This window comes from Leptidea sinapis, chromosome 21 (assembly GCF_905404315.1).
Source record: "Leptidea sinapis chromosome 21, ilLepSina1.1, whole genome shotgun sequence".
Lineage (NCBI taxonomy): Eukaryota > Metazoa > Arthropoda > Insecta > Lepidoptera > Pieridae > Leptidea > Leptidea sinapis.
Window position 1 is genome coordinate 11,904,736 of NC_066285.1, and position 26,826 is coordinate 11,931,561.

General features: G+C 36.2%; 1 protein-coding gene across 1 annotated transcript; it reads left to right on the forward strand.

Moving 5' to 3' along the window:
* The first annotated feature begins 944 nt into the window (after positions 1-944).
* LOC126970729 (transcription factor SPT20 homolog) lies at positions 945-26,091 on the forward strand. Its single transcript, XM_050816823.1, has 18 exons — positions 945-1,193; positions 1,293-1,541; positions 2,993-3,148; positions 5,475-5,714; positions 6,373-6,594; positions 9,094-9,246; positions 10,473-10,782; positions 12,659-12,798; positions 14,448-14,527; positions 15,296-15,356; positions 16,515-16,781; positions 18,928-19,077; positions 19,633-19,765; positions 21,027-21,247; positions 21,646-21,798; positions 22,774-22,999; positions 24,914-25,012; positions 26,006-26,091. The coding sequence occupies exons 1-18, from the start codon at positions 1,158-1,160 to the stop codon at positions 26,089-26,091; spliced, it is 2,982 nt and encodes a 993-aa protein (XP_050672780.1). The 5' UTR covers positions 945-1,157.
* Positions 26,092-26,826: the final 735 nt, after the last annotated feature.

Consider the following 26,826-nt stretch of genomic DNA (forward strand, 5'->3'; position numbering starts at 1 on the left):
AAGAATGCTGGGAGAGTTTCTTGCGCCACTTCTTCTCTCTCAGAGCGCGGTGTCTGGCAAGGGGCTACCACGATGTTAAGTGTCTGGCAATGAATAACGTGATTTTTAATAATATTCTGAAGGTAATACCGAAAAATCGCAATTTATTCTTTGATGTATTTAGATCGGTATTTTACACACCTTTAGTACCGTTTACCTGCCAAAGCCACGTCTGGCAAAAGGTTGGAACTATCAAAAGTGTCTGGCTTATCGGGAAACATCATCTACTTATTACCTAAGTATTATATATAAAAATCAGCTTTTATACTATGACGTAAGTAAATTATAATTTCGTAACCATTAAGGGTGTCTGGCAAAGGGCTGCCACGATGGTGTCTGGCAATGAATAACGTGATTTTTAATAATATTCTTAAGGTAATACCGAAAAATCGCAATTTATCCTTTGATGTATTTAAATCGGTATTTTACACACCTTTAGTATCATTTACCTGCCAAAGCCACTGGCAACTCAAACTCCATAATGGACTATCGTTCTTACCTGTGTTGGGAGCATGTGCTGACAAACTTTCAGCTTTTATAAAATGTCGTAGGTCTGGGGTCCACGGGCTCTTAGACCATATTATGTACCACGTGCTTTTGTATCACTGTGTACTACATGTTACTTATTTCTACAAGCTTGAAATTACAACGTAAATTTAATATGGTCTAAGTGCGCTTTTATGAAACTGGAAAGTGTAATATACATGTTCAATATCATGTAATTTCACTGTGTACTACTGGCTCAATGTTAGACGGTTGAATCTACCTGAAATATGCCAAAAATGTTCGATACTGACTGTCGAGGCTGAAATGAAGTTGTTAGTTGAATGAGATTTGTGACACTATTCTTAATGTTTCACAATATTCTGTGGTCACAATGTATATTGCTTATATATAGTCTGTGGATAATTTCAGAAAAAAAAATAATGTAAATTGTAAGTGTTGGTAATGAAATGAAGTATGAACACTGCTGTCTGTCATTGTGTGAAACATAAATAAAGCGTATTTTAATTATTATTTAAATCATGACTTAATACTCAAGTATATTTATTTACAATGAAATAAATTAATCAAAACAATAGCTAAAACTTGAATATTCTATCATTATTAATGAAATTATGGATGGTTTAATTCACGCGGCATTAGAAGCAGAGGTAACATGATTTTTCAGTTTATAGAATTTTATTAAAATATTACGTTTTCTTTATTCTATTATGTTTACCTTAATAATTGTATAATTACCATGTTTTCAGGTTATACTTAATCGTGCCAAACATGCTCATTCAAATTTAAGTCATTTTGATGGTGCTGTTCAAGAACATAAAATGATCTGGACCCATGAGAAGATAAATCTTTCAGAATCTGTCGATGACACCAGGATGAAATTCCACCGCAGTGTCACCGGCTCCTCGACAAAAGCTAATGAAAAGTTTGATTTGTTTAAGAAATTACATGAACTATACAATGACTTAAGTAGAGATGAACTATCTCATACCAGTTATGTGAGTTTGTAGGTTTAGATTATATATGTAATAAATTCATAGTGGCATTAAGGTTTATTAGTATATCTAACTGATGATGATCGGGATGAACCATATGACTAAAGCACAGCACAAATCATAAAGCCCATAAGTTTAAATTTTAAGAAGAACTATTAATATGGAGAGCCCTAAAATTACTTTTTATTATTTAGTACCATAAACATATTGTGATATGGTATATATACCATTTAAATAGTCTTGTTATTTGATGGGGTTCATTTAAAAGTTCGGGTATTATGCTTTGTACACACAGAGGCAAAATACTATGCCCTTTTTCTTCAGTATTTATTGAAAAAAGCACAATATTGAAAATGCTCCAACTGTAGGAATACTGCATGTGGTAAAAATATTCTTATTTTTATTGTGTAGTAATTAAATATTTTGTGAAGTTAAGTCTCATAAAGAGTAAACTCTGAATAGATTTGTTTTTAAAACACTGTTTCTTTTCATGTCAAGTCACTCTTATAAGTTTCAATATTTTTTTATTATACTGTACAATGGGTTTGTCTTTCTGCAAAATGACAGTGGAATACTCAGTATTCAGTCCTCAAAGGAATATGTCTTTTGTAAATATATAAATGTAGACATTTCAATTTTGTAAAAGTAGGGTATGCTGGGTACGGTTGAAACATTTTAGCATTAAATATTGTCCATTGCACCTGGATTAGTTAAGTCAGGTCCCAGTTGTGCAAAAGCCAGTTGCAGAGTAGAGACACAATATGTGAATGTCATGCACAAGTAAGAGTTTATGTGAAGGAGAAGCATTTGAATGTTTTTTGAAGTGTGCCAAAAATTGAACAAATGTTTAATCCTACATCTAGCCAGAAGGATTTGCACCTCCAGCCGATATTATTGGTCCATCCCTGATAAAGTCATCTAGGTATATCACTAGCGAAAAGATGAAGAATGGAGGAATATAATTTCTGTTAATGTAGAACCCATTGGCAACTGTGATTAAAGTAACCCTCTCGGCTGAGGTCACTGAACCTAATTGACAAGTACCACACCTAGATATAATTATTTCAGATTTTTGTACAGCAATTATGCCAGTTTCATCAGCATTTGTATATATTTTGTGGTTCAAATTTACAATATCCAAATTGTCATAGAAAGCATCTACATTATATCTATTAAAGCTTATTCTATAAGCTCTAAAATAATTTATAGCCTGTGCTGTACATACTGGCAGTTCAGGATTTCTTCTCATAAATATTTAAAACCATTATTCGCGAGTCATTTAGTTGTCAGTAAATATCACCAAATAGCATGTACCAACACATTTGTGAAATAGCATTCACAGTTTGGCTTCAACATTCTTGTACACTCTATATTTATCTGTAGTCTGATTCTGACTTATCAACAAGTCCTTTTATTTACTGTGTGATTATAATGATTGTAAATTTTTCTTTTAGCAAGGCTTGAAGACAACATCATACTTATTAGAAAAATTGTTAGCAACTTATAATCTTAATACATTAATAATAAATTTATATCCTGGCAATAAAGGATATTCTCTCTCTCTCAAAGTAAATGGAAATACACAATATTTACAAACATCTGATGGAAATGTAAGTACTACTAGATTATATCTGTCTATAAATTATAAATAAAGAGCAGGGATAAAACAGCCTGGCAGGTGTTTTGGCAGCACACAGAAAGAGTTTATAAGGAAAAGAACTCCAGAAAACTGAAAATGTATATTTTCTTTGCATTACAAATGTGTTAAATTGAGTAATTCATTAATTGTTTACACTCTTAATATCACTGTCAATTTAGAGAACAGAGAGTAGAACTTTCAGAAGACAAAATTTTGGTGTTTAACTAATCTTATTAATATATATTAAGTATAATAACCTCATATACTAGGGCTGCACTATAAGTATCGGGAATGGAATATTTCCACTGTTCCTGTCATATTAAAATCTTTTTAATTGAAAGCTCCTTGGTTTTAAAAATCAAATACCATTTATTTATTAAAAAAAAGAATCTCGGTCTTGTCACAAGCTCTTTTCAAACTTGTTTAGTCGTTGAGAAAATGGAACTGACTTGAGAAAATTCTAGAGCGATGATTTATTATGACTTTCGAAGTGGTTTAACACAAAAACAGTGTGTTGACCGGATGATTTCTGCATTTGGTGATGAAGCCCCATCCAAAACCACAACTTATCGCTGGTTTCCTGAATTTCAACGTGGATTTGTCAAGCTCAGTGATGATCCCCGTCAAGGTCGTCCAAAAATTGCAGTCACCAAAGAAAACGTTGATGCTGTGCGTAAGCTGATTGAGGAAGATCGACATGTGACATACCGCGAAATTCAGGCAACTTTAAATATTGGCATGAGTCAAATACAAATAATCTAGCATGAACAATTAGGTGTAAAAAGTTGTTTTCCCGATGGATACTGCATTTGCTCTGTGAAGAGCAAAAAGCGGCTCGCGTTACTTGGTGCATCAGAACTCTCGAAAGATTGCACGCAGGATCCTCGAATGCTGTATACAACATCGTATCAGGTGACGAATCCTGGATATATGCGTACGAACCCAAAACAAAAAACCAGTCACGAGTTTGGGTGTTCGAAAATGAGTTAAAGCCAACAAAAATTGTTCACGGAGTGTTGCAAAAAAAATGGTGGCCACGTTTGTCTCCAAAACCGGCCATGTTGCGATTATCCTCTTGAGGGACAAAGAACGGTTAGTGCGTACTCCGTAAAGAGAACTGCAACCGCCGCATCATCCTCCATCACGACAATGCGAGTTCTCACACCGCGCACTGAACAAAAGAGTTTTTAGACCTAGAAAACATAGAATTATTAGACCATCCGCCATACAACCCCGACCTAAGCCCTAATGATTTCTATACTTTTCCTAAAATAAAGAATAAATTGCGTGGTCAGAGATTTTCATCACCTGAAGAAGCTGTGGACGCCTACAAAACGGCCATTTTGGAGACCCCAACTTCCGAATGGAATGGTTGCTTCAATGATTGGTTCTATCGTATGGAAAAATGTGTCAATTTTCGCGGAGAATACTTCGAAAAGCAATATATACATTTTTAAAGAGTAATGTTGTGTCACTTCCTTGATTCCCGAAATTTTCAGTGCCGCCCTAGTAACACAAGAGCTGCTCGGATTTTTGGGGATCAAGTGCTGCACAAATGATCTGTTGGGTGGAGATGTTTTTTATAAAAATAAGGGACGCGACGAGCAGGACGTTGAGCTGATGGTAATTGATACGCCCTGCCCATTACAATGCAGTGCCAATCAAGATTATTGAAAAATTGTCGCCTTGAGACATAAGATGTAAAGTCTCATTTGCCCAGTAATTTTATTAGCTACGGCGCCCTTCAGACCGAAACACAGTAATGATAAAATAACAATAGGCGCCATTCATTGTGTGTCTTTTCACACATTTATCATAGGGTGTGGGCTGAAGAGCTGTTTAACGTGATTCCTTCCGCCGAATTAAACCATCGCACGCCACGAAACAAGCTCTCATATAATTCCCACCATCTGTATGTTTCATGTTCCTCTACAGTGTGATTTCAAGGAACTTTCTTCCACATACAACCGAACTATGAAATGAACTTCCTTCTGCCATATTTCCAGGACCCTTACAACAGAGCAGGACGTTCAACAACTGCGCTCGTCACTTTGAGACATAAGATGTTAAGTCTCATTTGCCCAGTAATTTCACTAGCTACGGCGCCCTTCAGACCGAAACACATTAATGCTCTGCTTCACGGCAGAAATAGGCGCTGTTGTGGTACCCATAATCTAGCCGTCATCCTGTGCAAAGGAGCCTCCCACTGGTTGACCAATGTGCTTGTGTATCCTCCTCTTTTTACTACTTTCCATTGTAATATTATGATGGCTATACCTTGTTATGTTATCTTTTAGACATCAGCAAGTGAAGAAGAGACATTAATCGAAACTCCGAGATGGCCATATGAAGAAGAGGAACTGTTAAGTTATATAGACAATGAGGAATTGCCTGTGGTGCTCTTGGACTTGTTGGAGTCAGAACACTCAAACTTATTTTATTCTGGGTGTATAATAGCACAAGTGAGAGATTATAGACAAGCCTATCCGAGCTCAATGTGTGATACACATCATGTTTTATTGAGGCCCACTAATCAGGTATGCATACTTACTGCTATGAATTGAAATATTTTATGGAAGTACAACATTTTTAAGGAGACCATATAGCAAAAAAACATAACACAAAAACCATTAAGTGCTTTATTATTATGAGTAGGGGATTTAGATGCACTTAAGTCCTAGGATCTATTGTGCCTCCTGCTTGCGCAAGCGCGACTTCCTATGTCTAAAAAAAAAACAAATGAGCTGTGGAAAAATCGAGGCTATTGACTAGGAAATGTGTGCTGGAATTTAAATTATATTCTCAAGACCTATTACTTTTATGAAGGATAGGATCCTTAGAGGGTCCAGGCAGGGCATGTCCTCTGCTTTGCTCTGTGTCCGCTGCTAGCCTGATTCGGGCAATAGCCTCGCATTTCAGAAGGGTATGGGGTCTAAAGTGGCTTCGCAGCAGAATCTGCACAGGTTTGATTCACCTATTCTGACTATGTGCCCATTCAGCTTGCAGTGCCCTGAGAGGAACCCCGCGAGAGCTCTCAGTTGTCTCCTGTTGTTGATAGTTGCCTAGGAACTGCTTAAAATATTACTAAACTCTGAAGAGTACTCTTTTAATGTTACCCCATCAAATCCATGATGTGTTTCCTAAGGCAGACTAAATTTTATTAATGGACTTAAATTTTATTTTATGATGTTTCAGAGTTTAATAACAGATGCTATGTGCATAGGCACGAAATGTGGATTGGCAGGTGAAGAGCGTAGTGCCTTAGAAGCTGTAGAAGCGGCCCTAGTCAACGCAGTCGCGCCACCGCTGTGCTTAGAACCGACACCTGCAATTGGATTACTAGCTGCCAGATTACATGCTGCACCTAGATTATTCAATACACCTCGGATAAGGCGACAAGCAAAACGTTTTTCACAGGTATATTGTTTTTAGTGAGAAGTAATTTTAAAAAAATGTTCAATATATTTTCTACGCCTCTACTTTTATCCGTCATTTAAACAGCCACTACCACTGATATAAGTATAAACTTTATTGAGTCTTTGAAATTGTCTATGATCTATGGCCTAAAAAAGCATTGTTTATCATACTTAAATGTCGCCAAAAAGCGTATTTATTTTGGTGCCACAGACAACTAAATCTAGGTTAGGTATGGTAGGTTCATAGAAATATTAGGTACCTAGTACATACTATATTACATACATAATATCTCCATGTTTAAATTATTAGACTAAACATTAAAAAAAACTTGTTAATATAATTTGCCAAGATGCCCTAAGGTATAATCTGTAGTTTTCACATTTCGCGCGTTGGCTGTATTGCTTTGCCATTCCTTGAAGTAAAAATAAAACCGGTCACAAGTGCTATGTATGCATACAATACATTTCCCGCCCATTTAAGCGACAATTCGAAAATTTGTGGTGTTTGTGTGTTTAATTTTTGTGTTATTTAAAATAACCAAGTCGTAGAAAAATTATTGTAAGCGACACGTATAACTAGGTCGAAAAACGATCGTAGCGTCATTCATTATGATGTGAGCCGCACCACTCAACATATATATATATATATATACTAGCTGACCCGACAGACGTCGTTCTGTACATAATAAATAATAAACTGTTTTTATGAATTCGTCAATAATATTTAGAAACATCAAGAATTATTTCCTAAAATATGGTTGCTGTTGTTGAATCGAATTTTTATCACATCACAACTGCCAAACCGTGCGTCAAAAACTTCTCTTATAGAAAATATGTCCATACAAAACAAATATTGCAAATAAAAATGATTATGGGTCCCAAATCGAAATAAAAACTATCCTATCTCTCAAGTCGGACTAAACTGCACTACGTGCAGTAATCCCAATTAAAATCAGTTCATTAGTTTAGGAGTCCATCGCGGACAAACAACGTGTCACGTAATTTATATATATTAAGAAGATATTATAAGATAAGGTATATGTTTCAACTTACTCGTGCAACTCATGACGCTTAGCTATATTTGTTGCATTACTTTATATAGATTGTTATTAAAATAAATTGTAAAACGATAAAGCCTTAAATGTTTAAAATAGTGGCAGCGAGTTTCTTGCCACTTCTTTTCATTGAGCTCAACTTTTTCAAAGTGGTCATTATAACTTTTGACTCGCCTCTCGGGTTACTTTCCAGCGCTCTACCAACTAAGCCAACCGTCCGCATCCCGCATTACCCTAAAATCTTGATATGTTTCTGTTCAATTCAAAATTCGTGTGGACGACCCTTAATATTTAGCGGGATGAAAAATAGATGTTGTCCGATTCTCAGGCCTACCCAATATGCACTCAAAATTTCATGAGAATCGGTCTAGCCGTTTCGGAGGAGTTCGGTCCCGCACACCGTGACACGAGAATTTTATATATTAGCTGATATACGTTTATTATCAGTTTTCCATTACAATGTGAAGTAAATTTTAGATGTAGATGTATATCTGGCCTTGCGGATCGATGCATCTACTGCACTCATTTTTGAGTTTTCTTCTTTTTCTTTTTTTAACTTTTACCAGAAAGTCAAAAGTTTAAGTAAAAATTTAATTATATTTGGTGCATCACTTTATATTGTATAAAAAAAATTAACAAAAATGCAACCGACTTCAAAAACACTTCCAAAACAATAAATAAATGCACTAATTAACTAATATGAACTAAAAAGTATAAAAATAATTATTGCGTGTTTTTTCAATCTAATTAATTAATCTAATTCTAGTTACGGTTATTGTTATTTAAAATATATATTATAACATAGACTTATAGCAAATTTAAGACTTTTGTGGTTTTCTCACGGATTCCACTGTCAGATCTGAACCAAATTGCAATGGGAATTATCAAAATCGGTTTACGCATTCAAAAGTTCTGTGGTAACAATCATAAAAAAAACATACCGACAAATAGACCGAGAACCTCCTCCTTTTTTGGAGTCGGTTGAAATATACGTACAATATACTTTCCTTTAAGGCCGGCAACGCTCTTGTGATTCCTCTGGTGTTGCAAGAGAATGTGGGCGGCGGTGATCACTTAACACCAGGTGACCCGTACGCTCGTTTGTATTCCATAAAAAAAAATGTAAAATGCTGAAACTGTAAAATAATTGACATTCACAAGTGTCATTTTGACCCAATTGAATAAATGATTTTACTTTCTTTTACAGTCAATTTGTTTTTCCTTACAGAGTGATTATTGCTGGGAATGTGTTAGGACAATCACTAAAATTTCTCTGCTTGGAGGTGAGAGTAATTGGGCCAAGGGTCGTGATATTTGCGAGGGCGTGGTCCACGATTCCATTTCCAATTCCGGGCGCCCGAGCCGGATAACATAAAATGCTTGCACATTTGGGTTCCTTAATACCTATCTCAGACTTTAAATATTTATATTATTTTGGTTTTCAGGTTTTTGTCAATCGAAAAAGAAAATTGGACCAATTCACACACTATCATGGCTTAGAGCTGTTAGAACTTATACATAGACAGCGAGCGAAGAACAGTCGACAGTCAGTGCCACATACAAGATTGACTTCTAAATTTCCGAAAAAACCACCAGAGGTATTCAATAATTTATATCCACATTTAGGTATATTCTATCGCATGAGCAACTTAACTTGACAACAACTGAGAGTAGAACAAGTTATTATGAATTTAATTAATTACGCCTTTTATTTTTAGTTATAATATATTATTTGGGTTCGTAGAACGACGCGTTTTGTGTATCGTTGCAGAATGAAGCTGTATCGTGCGCTGTTAAAAAAAATATTATTGTAAACGTTATTGATTTTAATCGTAATTGTAAGTACTTACTCAATTTGAAAAATTGAACTTTATTTCATACCTTCATTTTACACGTTTAGGATTGACTAAAATTATTATTTCTGTTAATATATATTTAACGTTTAGATTTTATTTATGCAATATAAATAAATAATATATTTTTCCAGTTTATGTACTTTTTTAAACTTAAATTCATTTCACTAAACTATTATAAAAATAACTTTTATTTACAAAAAAACAATTACCAACTACTACTAATACCAAATCATTAATCAAAATACGTCATACGAACTCAAGCGAGCCGCAAGCGGCAACCAAATACAAATATATTCTTTGGTTAAAACCGCACTGATATATTCGAACAATAATAATCTAACGCGTTGCATAGCGGAACAAAATATATTCGATGCCTATTATATTTCCTATTACAACTGGACTTTCATTTGAATTTAGTTCTTATGCACTCCTTTTAAAAGATAATTTGGCATGTGACAAAAATCGCGTTACAAATAAATATTAAATGACTTTCATTTGAATTTAGTTCTTATGCAGTCCTCTTAGAGCATAATTTGGCAGGCAGCAAAAATCGCGTATCGAATAAATATTAAATCGTTATTTAACGCTTGCCAGAGGGCCTACTATCAACTTTTAATGAGCGATGCGATTCCGATGCAGTTCAGTTTAGGTATCTAAACTGAATCGCTTAAATTCGTACCATGAAGTTCATTTTACTGTATGGCGTTCAAAATTCAAAAAAGATTAAGGAAGCTCATAAAGACAGTGTTCAGAGTGTAATTCCTAATGTATGCTGAGAACTTTCCTTATTATGAAACACACTTATGTCCTCTTTCTTGTGGTTATATTTTATAGTTATATTTCCATGCCTTGTATAGATTAGGTTTCCTATTATATTATACTGTTTTAATTTCTTTTATTCATATTATGTTTATTATTCATTTACAACACAACATTATATTTTTAACTTAATCTTTGTTCGTTTCTAGGTCTTCCACCCCATTGAACCACCGAAAATGGAGCCGTTACCACTCGCATTACCATCAGAGCCGAGCGGGCCGTTGCGACTGGCGCGCTCTTACGAACGTCCGCGACCAACGCCAGACTGTCAGCCTCAGTTAGTCGAAGAGTATGTTCTGGAAACCGAGAAGACCTCCCCACATGCAAGCGCTGGGTTCTTCCACATAAAGCTCTCGATATTACAGAGGCCATCTGATCAGGAGTTCTTGGGGGAGCTGTATGTAGATAGGGATCACGTGGAAGGAGAGCGGAATGGTGCGGCGTGTCGATTTTCACTAGGTAATTATATACAGGGTGTTTAAATAAGTAATTAACTTACGATTTTTTATTAACATGCTATAAACCTACTTTATTGCTTTAAGTAACGGAGGGCGTGCGATATGTCTTATTATATGCATAGGCTTTTATGAATGAATGAATGAAAACATTGCACTAAAAATATAGTAATTTTTTTTGTACATAAAAATCATGGTAGGTCAATTAGGCGACCTTATCGCTATTCATTTACCTACAGGTGTAGGAGATTTATTTATATAATTTGACATTTACATTCTTAATTAATTATTAAAACAGCTACAAAATGAATCGCGTCTACTCACGCTTTGATCACGCATATCGGTACCTACCTAGGTTACTGTAACAAGTAATTTTCTTATTGATACCACAAACTGGGAACGAAACTCAGGCTGTTTAATTATAAATTATATTGTAACATATTACATATATTGTAACTAAATAACAAAAGCCCGCTGAGTTTCTTGCGCCCATGTTTTTCTACCATTTGTCTACCATTTCGAATCGGTAGTAGTTTTTGACATTCAAAAAGTGATTTTAAATTCTGTTTTGAATTAATATTTGAATTTGTTAATCCGTGACCAATTTTGATTTGTTAATGTACGCGTTATCTACTTTAATAGTATAATGAATATCAAACTAGGTACTTCCAAGCGTGGCTGACTGGTTACGACTTGTCAAACAAAATCGGTGTGAGTGTTTCAGATATGGAGGGTCACGACTTTAACTATTGAATCTCAATAATGTTAAAATACGAAATATCACCCGCGTTGATCTCCGTCATTCCACTATCTCGAGTTTCGTTTTGCCTCGCACAGCCACTTTGTGAAATCATAAGCTATGGACCCATACAAATTAGAGACCTCAGTGCTCAGAACTTTTACAAATTAAATTTGTAAACAAAACTTACGAACGATGGGGTACTCGTACTCGCGACCTCTCGGATTCCTTCCGAGCGATCTTCTACTGAGCCAACAATTATCGACCAAAAAGTAGATATTGTAGATGGAGCCACAGCCTGAGAGTTGAAAAAGACAAACCAAGATTTATGAACGATACGTCACTCGAATGGTTGGAAAGTGGAAAAGCGCTCCGACGGAACCCGAAAAGTCGCGTATTCGAGTCCCGCAACGTTGATAAATCCTGTTTACTATTTTAATTTGTTATTAAACCCAGAAATGAGGTTTATCACTTTTAAACCACGTACGAGTTGCTATTAATATGGCTACATTTCTCTGTCCTATAAATTTGCTGGAACCGTCCAAAGCCAACATCAACTTCCTGTATTCTTACGTGTATGTTACGGTATAATACTTAAACATTATGTTTACAACATAATAGTAATATAATTACAACCTTATAGTTTATAGCAGAGAGTTGAAAGTGTCCTGCAATTTTTTAATCATAGATCCAGTCTTTTAATGCGTTTTATAATTTGCCATTTCAAAGACTGGAAGTATGAATGAGACTGGGATTGTCTTGAAGATGGAATGGATGAAAACAAATGAGTAGATTATTTTCTTTATTATGGACTGTAAATGGACATAGTTCCTGAGGCAGAAAACGTTCCAAGCCACAAACATTACATTTAAAGGAATTCGTGTTTAAAGCTTAATACTTCTTAGTGTATTCCATACATGTGGGTTGGGCTACTAAGTCATGATGTCATTTAAAGAGTGACAGTGGAGCTGCCATTTTTTCTCAGTCCGTTAATATGAATAACGTGACCAGTTTTGTGTTCTTAACTCAATTTCGACATGATTGTGGTTTAGAATGTTTTTCTGGAATTACGTCCAAATGATCTCCTGAATTATCAATGTTTGTATCCATTTTAAAATGTTCTTTAATATTTGTCTTAAAGGTTCAAGACTGCAAGCAAATAAGTATATTCAACAGTTCACTGAAATATTCACTGAAGAAGGACGGAAGTCAGTTAGGATAAAGCACATAGTACCTGGACAGTTGCCTAGAGTTTCATTTACTGGAGGCATGAGAGAATTGGTATGTTTTATCGTACATTATAACATGCTTGCTATGTCACAATGCACATACTGCCACTATATAAATTACTTCACAATCAATATATACTATATTTATTCACAATATTGTATTTTTTCTTAAAAAGAGCGCAAAAAAAGAATGCTGTGAGGGTTACGCCGCTTCTTCTCTCTCAGAGCGCAGAGTGTTTCCGTAGTAGTATCTAGTATATTAGAAATGACATCAAAAAGAATTCTAAAGGAATCAATTTTGAAAAAATAAGTGCCTTTTTTGCTTTTATATGATATTCTCCAAAAGTGTATGTTTGGTTCATAAATGCCAGTTATTTGTAATTTCATATTTAAAGAGAGTATGTATATAAATAAAAATGAGTAATCTGGAGTTTTCTTAGAAATATTTATAAAATATTCACCTCCATCACTTTATAATACATTGGTAAAATATGTTTCTTATTTTATATCAATAAATCTTAGATCATTTATACGTCTAGATAGAATATGACAGCTGTGAAAACGTCAAAAAAATAAACTTGAGAACTAACCTCTATTTTGAGCAATTCACGCACACTAACAGAAATTGTCATAAAAATCGCGACTATAAGACGTGGCCTGTTTTTATCGATTGTCTAACAACAAAAGCCTCTATCTAGACGTATTAATTATCTAAGCAATAAATATGTGAGATATGATTGTATGGACAGAAAAACTAGTAGAAGTGGCATCATATCATTTTACTATGGCAACCGGTGTCGCTAAACTCACATTAATCTATTAAATATGTCATACACACACTTAATTCCTGCTCTATGATAGGCCTAAATTAACAATCATGAACAGACATAACTACGAATTTATTTACATCAATTTCGAACTTAATACAATTACGCTAATCACATATTCTTAAAGTAATTATGACAACTCCAGAACTTTTTCTTAAGTAATAGGAACTCTGTAACCATAGATTTGACTTCTTTCAAAATACAATATGTCAAAAATGGCACAGTATTAGTCCTTCCTTGTACGGTGTTTCCGGGACGATACGACATGGGTACCTTCAAAAAAAGCGCGTACACTTTCTTTAAAGGCCGGCAACGCTCTTGTGATTCCTCTGGTGTTGCAAGAGAATGTGGGCGGCGGTGATCACTTAACACCAGGTGACCAGGTACGCTCGTTTGTCCTCCTATTCCATAAAAAAAAGTATGGCATATTTGTATTTTTTTAGAAGATAATTATGCTTCACTCGACATCATGACTGGTCTCACTTGAGCCTGGAGTAGGTACATTTGTACACAATAGTGGCGACAGGGTAACGCCCTCATGCCACTTCCACTAGAATTTTCTGTTCCGTGGTCTTTTCATTGGTTTTATAACGTAACTAGTTGACCCAGCAAACGTTGTATTGCCATAGTATCATCATTAACTGTAGTTAACCTATGAACTATAGGTAGCTAAAATTTAGTTTGTTTTTTTAACTCCTGAGAAAGTTAGACAGATACAAAGATTTTTCATATTTATTCACCTTTTAAACCTTCTCTGGACTTCCACAAATAATTCAAGACCAAAATTAGCCTAATCAGTCCAGCCGTTCTCGAGTTTTAGCGAGACTAACGAACAGCAATTCATTTTTATATATATAGATACATTTTGTTATAGCAAGGGCAACAATTACTTGTACAGCAAAGAACAGCCGCTGCCACCACTGCACAAACACACGCCACTTCAGTTCCTGTTGTGTATGTATTTATTTTTCTTACTTCTTTTTAAATTATGCAAGCTTTTATTTATCAAGATTTAGATGTAATTAAAATACGATCTCGGTTTTAATATTGTTAATCGACTTTGTTTATGTTCAAAACTGACACCTTACCTTTAGAGTCTTGATGCCCCCAAGGACGATATTATTTTTGACTTCCATATACTTTTTTATGACAATAAGGGACGATATGAGCAAGACATTTAGCTGTTGGTAATTGATACGCCCTGCCCATTACAATGCAGTGCCACCCAGGATTCTTGAAAAACCCAAAAATTCTGAGCGGTACTACAATTATTGCGCTCGTCACCTTAAGATGTTAAGTCTCATTTGCCCAGTTTCACTAGCTACGGCGCCCTTCAGACCGAAATACAATAATGTTTACACATTACTTATTTACAGCAGAAATAGGCGCCGTTGTGGTACCCATAATCTAGCCAGCATCCTGTGCAAAGGAGCCTCCCACTGTTGTATAACTGTCCGTAGAACTTCTCGACTTCCCTTAAAACTTCGGATTTAGACGAAACGACCCTGCGGTCACCGGTCTTCACGCTCTTCGGACCGAAACACAGTAATGCTTATACATTTTCAGGTTACCCGTTTGTTAGTATATTACAAGCTACGTAAGGAAGCAGTAAGAAAGCTTACGAGCTACGTATGGAAGTACTTCAAATCTCGCTCAAGGCTCGCATCTCGCAATCAATTTTCCACCTAAATATCTTTTAAGTGGTGTTTTTCTATATTACAGAACAACTGCAACAGTCACTGGACCAACAGTTCACACAACAACTAGGCAATTACCCATTTTAGTGAGTATAGTGTAATTTATTATTTATTTTATAGTAGCACAGATACCCGAACAAGTTAATTAAGAAATGTAAGGAAAGGACTACATTGCTTTATTGAAAAACTCATGATGAAAATTTTTGGAGTTGTATATTCTGATATCAACAGATAACACTAGTAAAGTTCTTCTGACATTTTCATTTTGTCAGGAAATTTGCAAAAACTCAATCAACATTTTCATTAAGTTTCATTATTATCAGTACGCGTTATTATCATACACTAACAATTATTGTGATGCCGTTTTGTAGATAACATGGCTGTAGAAAAACTACAAAATAATAACAAGTAAACTTATTTCTTTTCCAATGACTTGATGAAATGTGCAAAAAGTAAACAATTTCCCCATAATTTTTCTATTTTTGAATGTAATTCGAATAATTTCTTAATTTTATCAGCATATTATAAATGTATGTAATAAAGTAGAGTAGAGTTATACTTTATCGTTTGAATAGCGTAATTTTTTTACTTTGAGTAGGTTCTTAATTATCGTATTAACTTTTGTTTAAAAATTAAATAAAGTTCCCTTTTGTAATTTACGCCCTATGCGAGTATGTTTTGTGCGAACACAATGCATATATTACAGTACAAGAATAGCTCGTTTTAATTAATTATAAGTTTGATCAATATTGTAGCAAGCGTACGAAGTTGCTCCGCGTACAGTTTTGCTCCGGTAGATTCCGCATTCGCCCACCCGAGACCCTATTTTTCATTACAGCGCAATCATTCGTAGCAAGGTCGCTGTCGGAGCGAAACAGAAGTCTGGCGAGAAGTAAAATAAAAAAGCCTATACTTCTACAACTTTTCACAGTTCTTACAAAAACATTAACTATACAGTAAGATTAATATGTAGTAGTTGACTCTTCGGCTAACCTCCGGCCTCCCTTTAACCTTTCAAATATGCTCTGTCTCTGGGTCTTCTCATCCAGTCCGGTCCAACTCTTTGAGTAAAAATATCACGCCATCTCCTCTTTTGTCTCCCCCTTTGAATACAGCCTCCCTTCCCGTATATGCTCCATTCCCTTTTTCTTTGGCTGACGGCAATATTTCTTTCATCCTCCTTCCTTAGCTCCCAAAACTGGCCAGGGGTAAACAAAGTGTTTAATTGATATTGACTCCAGCAGGCACAGCTGCAACAAGTGGGCACTGTCGGTGGTGTGGCGACAGTGGGCACGGTCGTCGGCAACGTGGGCAACGTGGGTACCGTCGTGGGCAGTGTTGGGACTGTCGTGGGCAATGTTGGGACTGTCGTGGGCAACGTCGGCCCTAATGTGACCAACTTGACCAACGTGTCCGCTGTCCCGAGCGTCGCTGCTGTTCCGGCCGTCGCGGGTGTTGTAGAAACTGCTCTTAAACAACAACCCTCACCTACGCCTAGGCTCTCACCACAAGTAAGTTTTTGAATACTGCATAACTTTGAAATTCTTATAAGCTTAGATCACTAATACGTCTAGATAGATTATGACAGCTGTGAAAATGTCGAAAAAATAGACTTTAGAACTAACCTTTATTTTGAGTAATGCACACACACTAACATAAAGCGTCATACAAATTACGAATGTAAGACGTAGCTTTTCACACACACTAGACTAATAGTGGTGGCCTGTTTTTATCGGTTGTCTAACAGTTAGAAACTATCTAGACGTATAAATGATCTAAGTTTTTAAGAATTGTATTTAGTAAAAAAATGCCATAAATAGTAATAATTTGAAGGGACCACGTAGTTTTTTCAAATTTGTTTATCAGTTGCCACGGCAACCCGTTTTTTACGTACAGGGTCGTGCATGTGCCTAGCGACATCAAGGTCACTGCATGATGCAACGGCTCGGGTTACAATATAATTTATTGCTCTTCAAGCGTTTGAAGTGTGTCAGTTTCAAGAGCTTGTTTTACAAGGAGGGTCTCTTTGTAAAACAAACTAGCTCTTTGTTAAATAACATAAACTATAGATAACAAATTTCGTCTAAAGTAGGGCAGTCACCATTTTGTATGATTGTTTTACCTACAGATTACATTTCGATTATTACTAATGAATGCACTCATTTATAACATATTAAAAAGTAACTAATTAGTAATAGAATAGTTACTAAAACACCATAGATAATACGAAAAAGAATTTTTAAATCGACTGCTACAGACAATTTTTACGGCTGACCGCATTTTGACGGCATGTCGTATTTTACACAGATAAAGGTTTATAACAAAATATTCTTATTTTTATAGTCTGTAGAATTACCTTTCGTTTGGTATATTGTGTAGCTTGTCTTGCTCAGTGTATTTTTAACGAAAAAAATCTATTAAGGGGAAGTTACTTTGCTCAAGTGTCTTTTATAATATCACTATTTTTATATTGTATTACATTAATTCACTAGCACTACACTAACTCAAATGGTTTTGTTCGCTTCAGTCTTCTTACTATATTAGTGTTTGCCAATGAACTGGATTTGCTCGACGTTCACGTGATGGTGAAGTCTATGTTGATGGGCTTCAGCGTATTTTTGTAAACTTTGTCAACGAACTCGATGTTAAGGTCCCGATGGAGATCGTTGTTTCGAATGTGCTAAGGTGCGTTCAGAATTTCCCTTAATACTTTATTCTGAAAACGAAGTATGATTTGAATATTTCTTTGCTTAGTGCAGCCCAACAGCTGGATCCCATAAATCCAAACAGGTATAAGGACTTGCTTGCACAATAAAACTTTATTTTGTACTGACATCTTAGAGTGTCTTCCTAGAAGCCAGTACATATTTTTAAAATGAAGTTTTTCTCTTTTTTTCTTGACGTGAGCCTTCCAGCGGAGCTTTGTGTCAAGAGTCATGCTCAGATATTTAGCTGTATTTTTGTATGGTACTGTTCATTAAGTTTAAGTCTCCATTTTTTGTCCACTTAACTACTGGGTTTACCGCTATTTGAACTTTCTCTGCTGCCTTTTTATGGTTACTACCCACGCCCATTAGACCAATATCATCAGCAAAGGTCGCAACGGCGTTATTTTCTATATCGGGAATGTCATTCACTTCCCCCCTGACGTAGTCCAGCTTTTATCTCCTTAATTTCTGAACAGATATCCTCTTGTCGAATCCTAAAATATCTATTGGTAATATAAGATTTAAGAATATCTGCAAATGATTTTGGTAAAGCCATTTTTAGCTTGTAAATAAGCCCTTCATGCCAAACTTTATCAAAACCCTGTGCCGCATCCAGAAATATTGTCTTGGAATATAATAGCGTTTAGACCAACTCACAGGCCGATAATTCGTGACCAATTTTGAAAAGTTAGCCCACCATCTCTGACTGTTTACGACTTGTCAATCAAAATCGTTAATAGTTTTCGCTTCCCTTTCCTGATTTATCTTGCTGTATCTCCGTTACAGATGTTCGTCTCTCACGCACGCTTTATTTGTCTATAGGCTAGTATATTTTAAGCTTATGATTATAAGGACTACACCAACCTTCACGTCCAAAGGAAGTAATGCAAAAAATTAAATCTCATATTATTTTTCGTGATCACTTATTTAGTCACAATATTATTTTCAGGTGCACGACATTCATTCGACGCAGGCGTCGACAAATCAGCTTCTGGCACAGCAGTTAACGAACCCTCCACAGCCGTTGAATCCACAGAAAATGCAATCTGCTATTATACACATACAACATCCATTGATGTCGTCGGGCGGGACTTCTCAGGTATGTCTTTCTAAAGCAAGAGAAACTGTGTGGGTGCGGCAGTTTGTTACGCTCTTGATTTTGATGAAATTGACTGGAGTTTGGGAAAGGATTTGTGAAAAACTGAAATTCACTTCGATGACTTATAACTATACCAATAGTAGGTTTAATTTGCCATAGCAATACGATATGGGTACCTTAAAAAAAAGTGCATAGATACACCTTCCTTTAAGGTCGGCAAAACCGGGTTGAGCAGGTTAACAACTGTAAAGTAGGTCCTGCAGATGAAGCCACAACTTGAAAGTTGAACAAAGCATACAAGATTTTATAAACGATGCGTCACTCAAACTGTTGACTCAGTTGGAAAGAGCGCTCGCACGGAACTCGAGAGGTCGCGGGTTCGAGTCCCGCATTGTTCGTAAAATTTTGTGTCCACTTTACGCATTACTTCATGGTGTTAAAATAATATTATTTAAAGTTCTTAATTATTATATATTCACTCTCGTCATTTTTCCCTAACGCGCCATAAAAATAAATTCTAAAGTTTAGACTGACCATGAATAATAAATGTTTCAGGTTCAAACAATACAATACACGAGTACTCCGACAACGCAGCAGAAGGCAGCGGTACCAAAGCCGAGATCAACCAACCCGGCGATCAACGCTCTGGTGACCAGTTTGATGAACTCAGCACAACAGTTTCAACAAGGTATTTGTCAACCAGTTTATTAGACAAACTCGCAATTTTATCAGACTCACCCTTGCCATATCAGTAAGTAGAATTAACTGTAGGTATATGCAGTGTTTATTTTAATTATTCATAAAGGCTTACCAACTTAATACTATTTATTAAGTTATGCACTCAGAATGAAACAAATGTAATAAAATAGTTTATGTACACCATGCTTTAAATCCTCTATTAAAGAATCCTAGTAACCATTACATCATCCAAACGAGTGTTGTAATGTTGTAATTTCATTACAACACTCGTTTGGAAGATGCAATGGTTATATGGAGATTGGGTGTTTTAATGTTGGTAATAAGTAACTGTTTCAGAATCTCTTATAGAGGATTCATATTATGGGTGTAGATAAAGTCTTGTACGAAACTGTTGATAATTAGGTTTTTCACACTATGCTATTATAACCCACATTCGTGTTTTAATACCCCTTATTATACAAATGATTTGAGTTTTCTTTAGTGTTATTTTCGCCAATGTTATCGCGCCAAAATCTGGCACGAAAATATTTTTGGCGAGACAACACGTCCTGAGGATGCCTCGTGTAGAGGTGAAACACGTGTCGAATTGTTTAAAGACAAATATTGGCGGAATTAACACTAAAGAAAACTCAAATCATTTGTATAATTATGGATTTGCGCAAAGTAACGCCTACTTCAATAAATTTACCCCTTATTACACAACAGTTGCATAGATATTATGTTTGATGCTGGTGATCCACGGCCAAAGATGCATGGGGGACGATTTTAGAGGTTTAAAACCTTACACCAAATGATCCACGCCAGAGACAAGGTGTTATGAAACACCGAACTATGCCATACTCGACTTTAGAAAGACCCGCCATAAGGTCGAGATACCCTTAACCACCAGTGGGAGGCTCCTTTACACAGAATGCCGGCTAGATTATGGGTACCACAACGACGCCTTTTTCTGCCGTGAAGCAGAAATGTGTTAGCATTATTGTGTTTCGGTCTGAAGTGCGTAGCTAGTCAAGTTTCTCGGCAATTGAGACTTAACGTCTATATGCCTCAAGGTGACCAGCGCAACTGTGGTGCCCGCTCAGAATTTTTGGGTTTTTCAAGAATCCTGAGCGATACTTGTTATGGGCAAGGTGTATCAAAAACCATCAGCTGAACGTCCTGCTCGTCTCGTCCCTTATTGTCATAAAAAAAACCCTTAAGCTACATATGCCTATTTTTTTTAAATTTTAATGTGCAATTTCAAATTTCAGCTGCGAGTCAAAACGCCGCGAAATCAGTGGCAAGTACGGCGAGTAGCAACGCTACGATCCTGAACCTATTGAATAGCGCGCCGGCGGCCATGACACATGTGACGTCATCAGCTGACACCTCGATAGAACACAAGTTGTTGACGCGAACGGTGTCCATAGCGGGCGCGAGGCTCATAGCTGCTACCACGGCGCCGCACACGATACCGACCTACACGCAGCAGGTCAGTTAATGTGTCAACACAGACTTGGTAATGTCGATTATTAATTGCCTTAATTTAAAAATATAAAGTAACATTTTTTTACGCCAATAAGGGACGAGATGAGCAGGACGTTCAGCTGATGGTAATTGATACGCCTTGCCCATAACAATGCAGTGCGCTCAGGATTCTTGAAAAACCCAAAAATTCTGAGCGGCACTACAATTGCGCTCTTCACCTTGAGACATAAGATGTTAAGTCTCATTTGCCCAGTAATTTCACTAGCTACGGCGCCCTTGCAGTAATGCTTAAACATTACTGCTTCACCGAAGAAATAGGCGCCGTTGTGCTACCCATAATCTAGCCGGCATCCTGTGCAAAAGAGCTTCCCACTGGTAAATCTTATGTAAGGTATTGTGCAGGTAATGACCGGTTATAATCGTGACACTGAATCAACGAATGTATCGAGCAGTGAGAGTGCGCTCCTGGAGCGACTCATGGGCAATGAAGACAACACGGGCAACTCACAACCACAACCAGTCCAGAGCCAAGCCCAGCCTGTGTGTCACTTGCAGGTACATCTTGTTTCCTCGTTAAACAATTACCAGGTTTATCCTTCATGTCAATGTAAAGTGCACGATTCTGGGTGGTTATTATGTTACAGCCATTTGGTCGAATCAGCCGGTCTATTAGACAACAACTACCGAACGTTTAATTTTCTAAATTATTTAAATTTAAAACTTCTTCGTAAATCTCAGCCAATTAAAAAATTAATTTGGCGTTATTTTGCAGAAATCCATATGTCCATCAAACTTTTAGGTTGGGTTGTGTATTGGATATTAGCTGTTATAGTTAAGGCTTAAGTCAAATTTGACGTTAACTGTAATTCGCCTTCGCACGACACGCCACAAGTTAGGATAGGATATGTGTGGCGGTCCTCCACAGTGCGGTTTTCAAGGAGCTTCCTCGTGCTACAAAAATGTGGAATGAACTTCCTTGTGCGGTGTTTCCGGGACGATAAGATATGTGTACCTTCAAAAAAGCGCCCACTATTTCCTTAAAGGCTGGCAACGCTCCTGTGACTCCTCTAGTGTCGCAAGAGTATGTGGGCGGCGGTGATCACTTAACAGCAGGTGACCAGTACGCTTGTTTCTGTCAAATTATTTATAATTTACAACATTTTTTATATAATATATGCATTTTATCACTAAAATTATAATTTTAAAGTAGGCTGTATGTAATCAATCACCTTACATATGGCGCCTGCAACTAGCGCGCTATTTCCCATGATTTTCTTTTATATTTGTTTTGTTTGGGCATGTTTGTCTTTTTCTCGCAAGTGTGTTAAAAACTAATGAGCAACTTGCTCACTAGACTCTCGGCTGATTTATGCACTCGCCTACGTCTCGGGCTGCAACCAACACCCTCGGGTATGATGTGCAACTTAGGTCGCTTGTATCATAATATACTATTACTTTATACCACAAGGACAATCTTGTTATAATATGCGATCTGTGTAATCAAAAATGAATCCTACGATTTGTTGACAGGGTGTAAGTTTAGCTTCGCTACAGACACTGCAAGGTCTTCAGTCGATACCCGGTCTGGCCGGCCTGCAGGGTGTTCAGAACGTGCAGGTCCAGATCCCGGGGCTAGCGGCTCCTATATCGTTGTCTCTGAACGTGTCGGGCGCGCCCAGTGGCCTGCTAGTCTCCGTACCTCCGACCACGTCTGTGGTCCTCGCCAACCAGCCCTCGGTGCTAAGTTTACCCATCGGTGAGTTACATTTATTTAAACATAAAATGTCTTGAACTGTTAAAAGAAACTTAAAGCCTAAAGGTGACTTGGGGAAGTCGGAATGGATTTTTGATCAGATGAACAGTGTTGATTTGAAACTGTTGTGCAATAAAGGGATTCAAGTCAAATGTATAAAATCATGTTTTGGGTAGAAAAGTATAGTCAACTTGTTTCTTTAATGGTGACAGAAATCTTTTTGAAATAATATTTTATGAAAAAAACGTTAATAAAATTTGTCTTAAAAAATATGTAGGGGAAAGATGAAATGCCGAAGGGATAAGATTGAAATAGTGACTAAAATCGTTTTCAAGGTCATTATGTATATGTGGTGATCAATAAACCTTCTGCTCTAATAACCTAAATAGTTTGAAAATCAGTTACATTCAAAAATCGCATTCTAAATGCAAGAAAAAATAATTTATCAAATAAAATATATCGATCTTACCACGTTGAAACGGTTGGCAGTCTCAACATGTTATGATAAGATACTAAAAAAAATTAATAATCATGGTCATGACTGTCAACAAGCCTTAGTCGGGTCGATAAATAAAACAAACGTTTTCATTTAGAACCTCGTAGCGCGTATTTTATTTTATAAAATAAACCATTAATATTATTACTTCATTATTCTGTTATTACTTCAGCCCCTATTTCCCGATTATTGTAATTTTTGGAGTCGGTGTCATCATAGATAGGTTTGTTACTACATACATAGTTAAAGGTGAGATGTGCTTGAGTCAAGAGGAGGCGAGAAACGATAGTGGGTCGCGGCGGAAGGACACTAATTCCAAAAATAACAGTAATCGAAACTCGAATTAGATTAATTAATGAGATTGTATAAAAATACGAAATTATTTTTATACTTTTTAGTGCACATTATATCTATTGTTTACGATACAATCATATATAGAGAATTGTTGTCAAGCTGTTGTCTTAGGTGGTTGTACATCGCGTTATAAATCTATTCCTTCTGGATTTCCACAAGGGTCCCATTTGGGACCATTACTAATTATATTATATTATATTAACGATATTAGTAACTATATAAAACATTTTAACTTTTATATGCTGACGACACAAAAATTTTTAGAGTTGAATTTTTTGTTTTAGCAACCATCTTTTTTTTAACTCTTATAAGTGTTTTGTCATGTCTTTTAGTAGAAAGCGAATACCAGTAATGTTTAATAACAAATTGTGTACTAAAAAATTTACTAGAGTTACTCAAATTTGTGACTTAGGAGTTATCATGGATTCAAAGCTACGTTGTTCGTCTCACAAAGATAAAATGTTAAATAAAGCATATAAACAGTCAGGTTTTATTTTGCGAGTTGGAAAGCCATTTAAAAGGCTTTCCACGTATAAAATCTTGTATAATAATTTTGTTCGGAGTCACTTTTTCATTTTTTAACGTTTGAAATCTTTTTTATTTCATCCATGCCAACCGAATCGAAAGACAAAAAAAAATTGGAAAGTCACTAGATTGTAATAGTTATTTTTAGGTGCTCCAGCTACACTGAATCATCTAATAATCACAATGTTGTCAAATTAAGTGATCGTCGAAACACTTTTAATGCAATGGTACTTTATATAATCGTAAGCAACCACATTGATGCTCCTTCATTACTACATGCACTTCGTTTTCAAGTTCCCAAAAGAAACATACGTACATGTCGAAGTAAACCCTTCTTCGTAATTAAAAAAAAAGTAGGACATGCTATGCAGAAAATATTTTTATAAGGCGGACATGTCGACTTGTTATTGGAAAACTTGCTGATTTAGATATTTTTAAAGAAACTTTGTCCAGTTTTAAAAATAATGTTCTAACTGTAGGAAGGAAAAGTGAGATTTGAACGATTATAACTAGTTAACAATAACACAAATTATGTATGTCAGCACAACTGATGTCGGCGGGCGTGAAGGGCGGCGTGCAGGTGGTGCGGCCCGCACGCCTGGCGCGTCCGACCGCCGCGCGCTCCGCCTCGCAGCCGCCAGGTACACCGCGTACTTAACTTTATTATTTATTTGATTATCAACTAAAGGTTCATTCAACAAGAAGGTGTGAGATATTAACGAAATATTTTCTTTATTTGAAAGGCCCATTTATGCCATTATGAATGTGGTAAGTTACCCGGATGAGTCTGGCTCGATTGTGCTGACGCCATAAAACGGTAGCGTGACTCTCCCACTTTTAAAAGCCCGTCGCCTATTCCGACACCCTTGGGCCTGGGACTCCCCTATTCTTTTAACGCCCCGGGGAAGCACAGGGCACTCTGAGCAATAACCTGCGTTATGTTGGCTTTCAAGGCAGCGGTCGATTGTGGCCTATTGGCATAGACCTGCGACTTTAGAAAACCCTCCAAGATAAAGTCAAAAAAAGCGGAGTCAAATCACACGGCCTTGGCGGCCAATTCGCGTCACCTCTGCAAGAGATAACCCCACATTCTCTCTACTTCGGCGAACATACGGCGTTGTCTGTAGTCATTAATTATGAGCTGTCAGTTGAATCTTGTACGAATGAAAACCCAAGTCCCTACGCAAAATTCTCCAAGTTGAAGTCTGCGAAAGGCCGAGTTCTTGTGCACGGTTTTCGGTCGGTCAGGCGTTCCTTTGACGTAAAGGTGTTGGTTGGTTGTTCACCAAACCAGTCGTCTATTATATACATCAGCAAATTTGGTCACCAATCGTTGAAGAGTGGACTTTGAAGGGTCACCGCGTCTGCCGTAAAATGGCCGCAATACACGCCACGATTACACTAACGAATACTCATTTTGATAATAAAGCTTTATCATTTGCACATGCTGCTGAACCGTGAAATTTACCATGGTTTCACAGATACCGCCAAAACAAAATGGCTGCCACAAATTATTAACATCGCTCTATTTGAAAGACCCTTTAGTTAAATTTAATTGTTTATATTCTTAGCTATTTATTATTTGATCATGGTTAACGCGAGTGTTACACAAATAAATAAATCGAATATTTCAGGTACCGCTCAATTCATCACACAACCACAAACGCAGACGCTAAATGTACACCAAGTGAGGCGGAAATCGAACACGGACAATTCATAGTAAAACTAAATTAATGCCCTTAGGATAATTGTACATATTCATATTAGATGAAATTATATTTAAGTTTAAATGAATGGTGTCTCTGTGTGCAATAATATGTGAACTCAAATAATTTGGCCATTTAATTTAAATTAAAATCGAATTTTTTAGGGGCTACATGAAACAGATACTTATTTAATTTATAACTCATAGTACAAGACTTAATAGCAAATATTTTAGTTTAATAGTTATTATGATATTGTCTGAAATCCAGTTCCGGGTCTACATTGTTAAACAATATTTTTTATAAACATTTAAAGCGTGAAGCTTTATGACCGGGAAATTAAGGACCCTTAAATTAATTTGTATTCTTTACTACCTATTAGCAAATAACATATTAATATAAAATTAAATAAAGTCAAGTAGCAACATATAACCAGGAGAGACAGACGGTCAAGATATTTCATCATTAATTAGTTTCCAGCATATTTTTTTTAAATCTTGCTGCAGCTTTACATGGCATTCATTATTTTTTTGCAAAATAATATCATCTTATCAGAGTCCGACTCAAAGTCAGTTTTATTTTAAATTTATAATCTACTAACATATACACCATTTAAAAAACTATCCTTTTAATACCTGTTCGGCAAGGTCCTGGCAAAAATTGATTGTTTTTGAGACTTTCGAATATGTTTAGAATGGCTTCATCTTCTGCAGATTGCAGTTGACATGTTTGAAAACTCGTAAGGAGAGCGA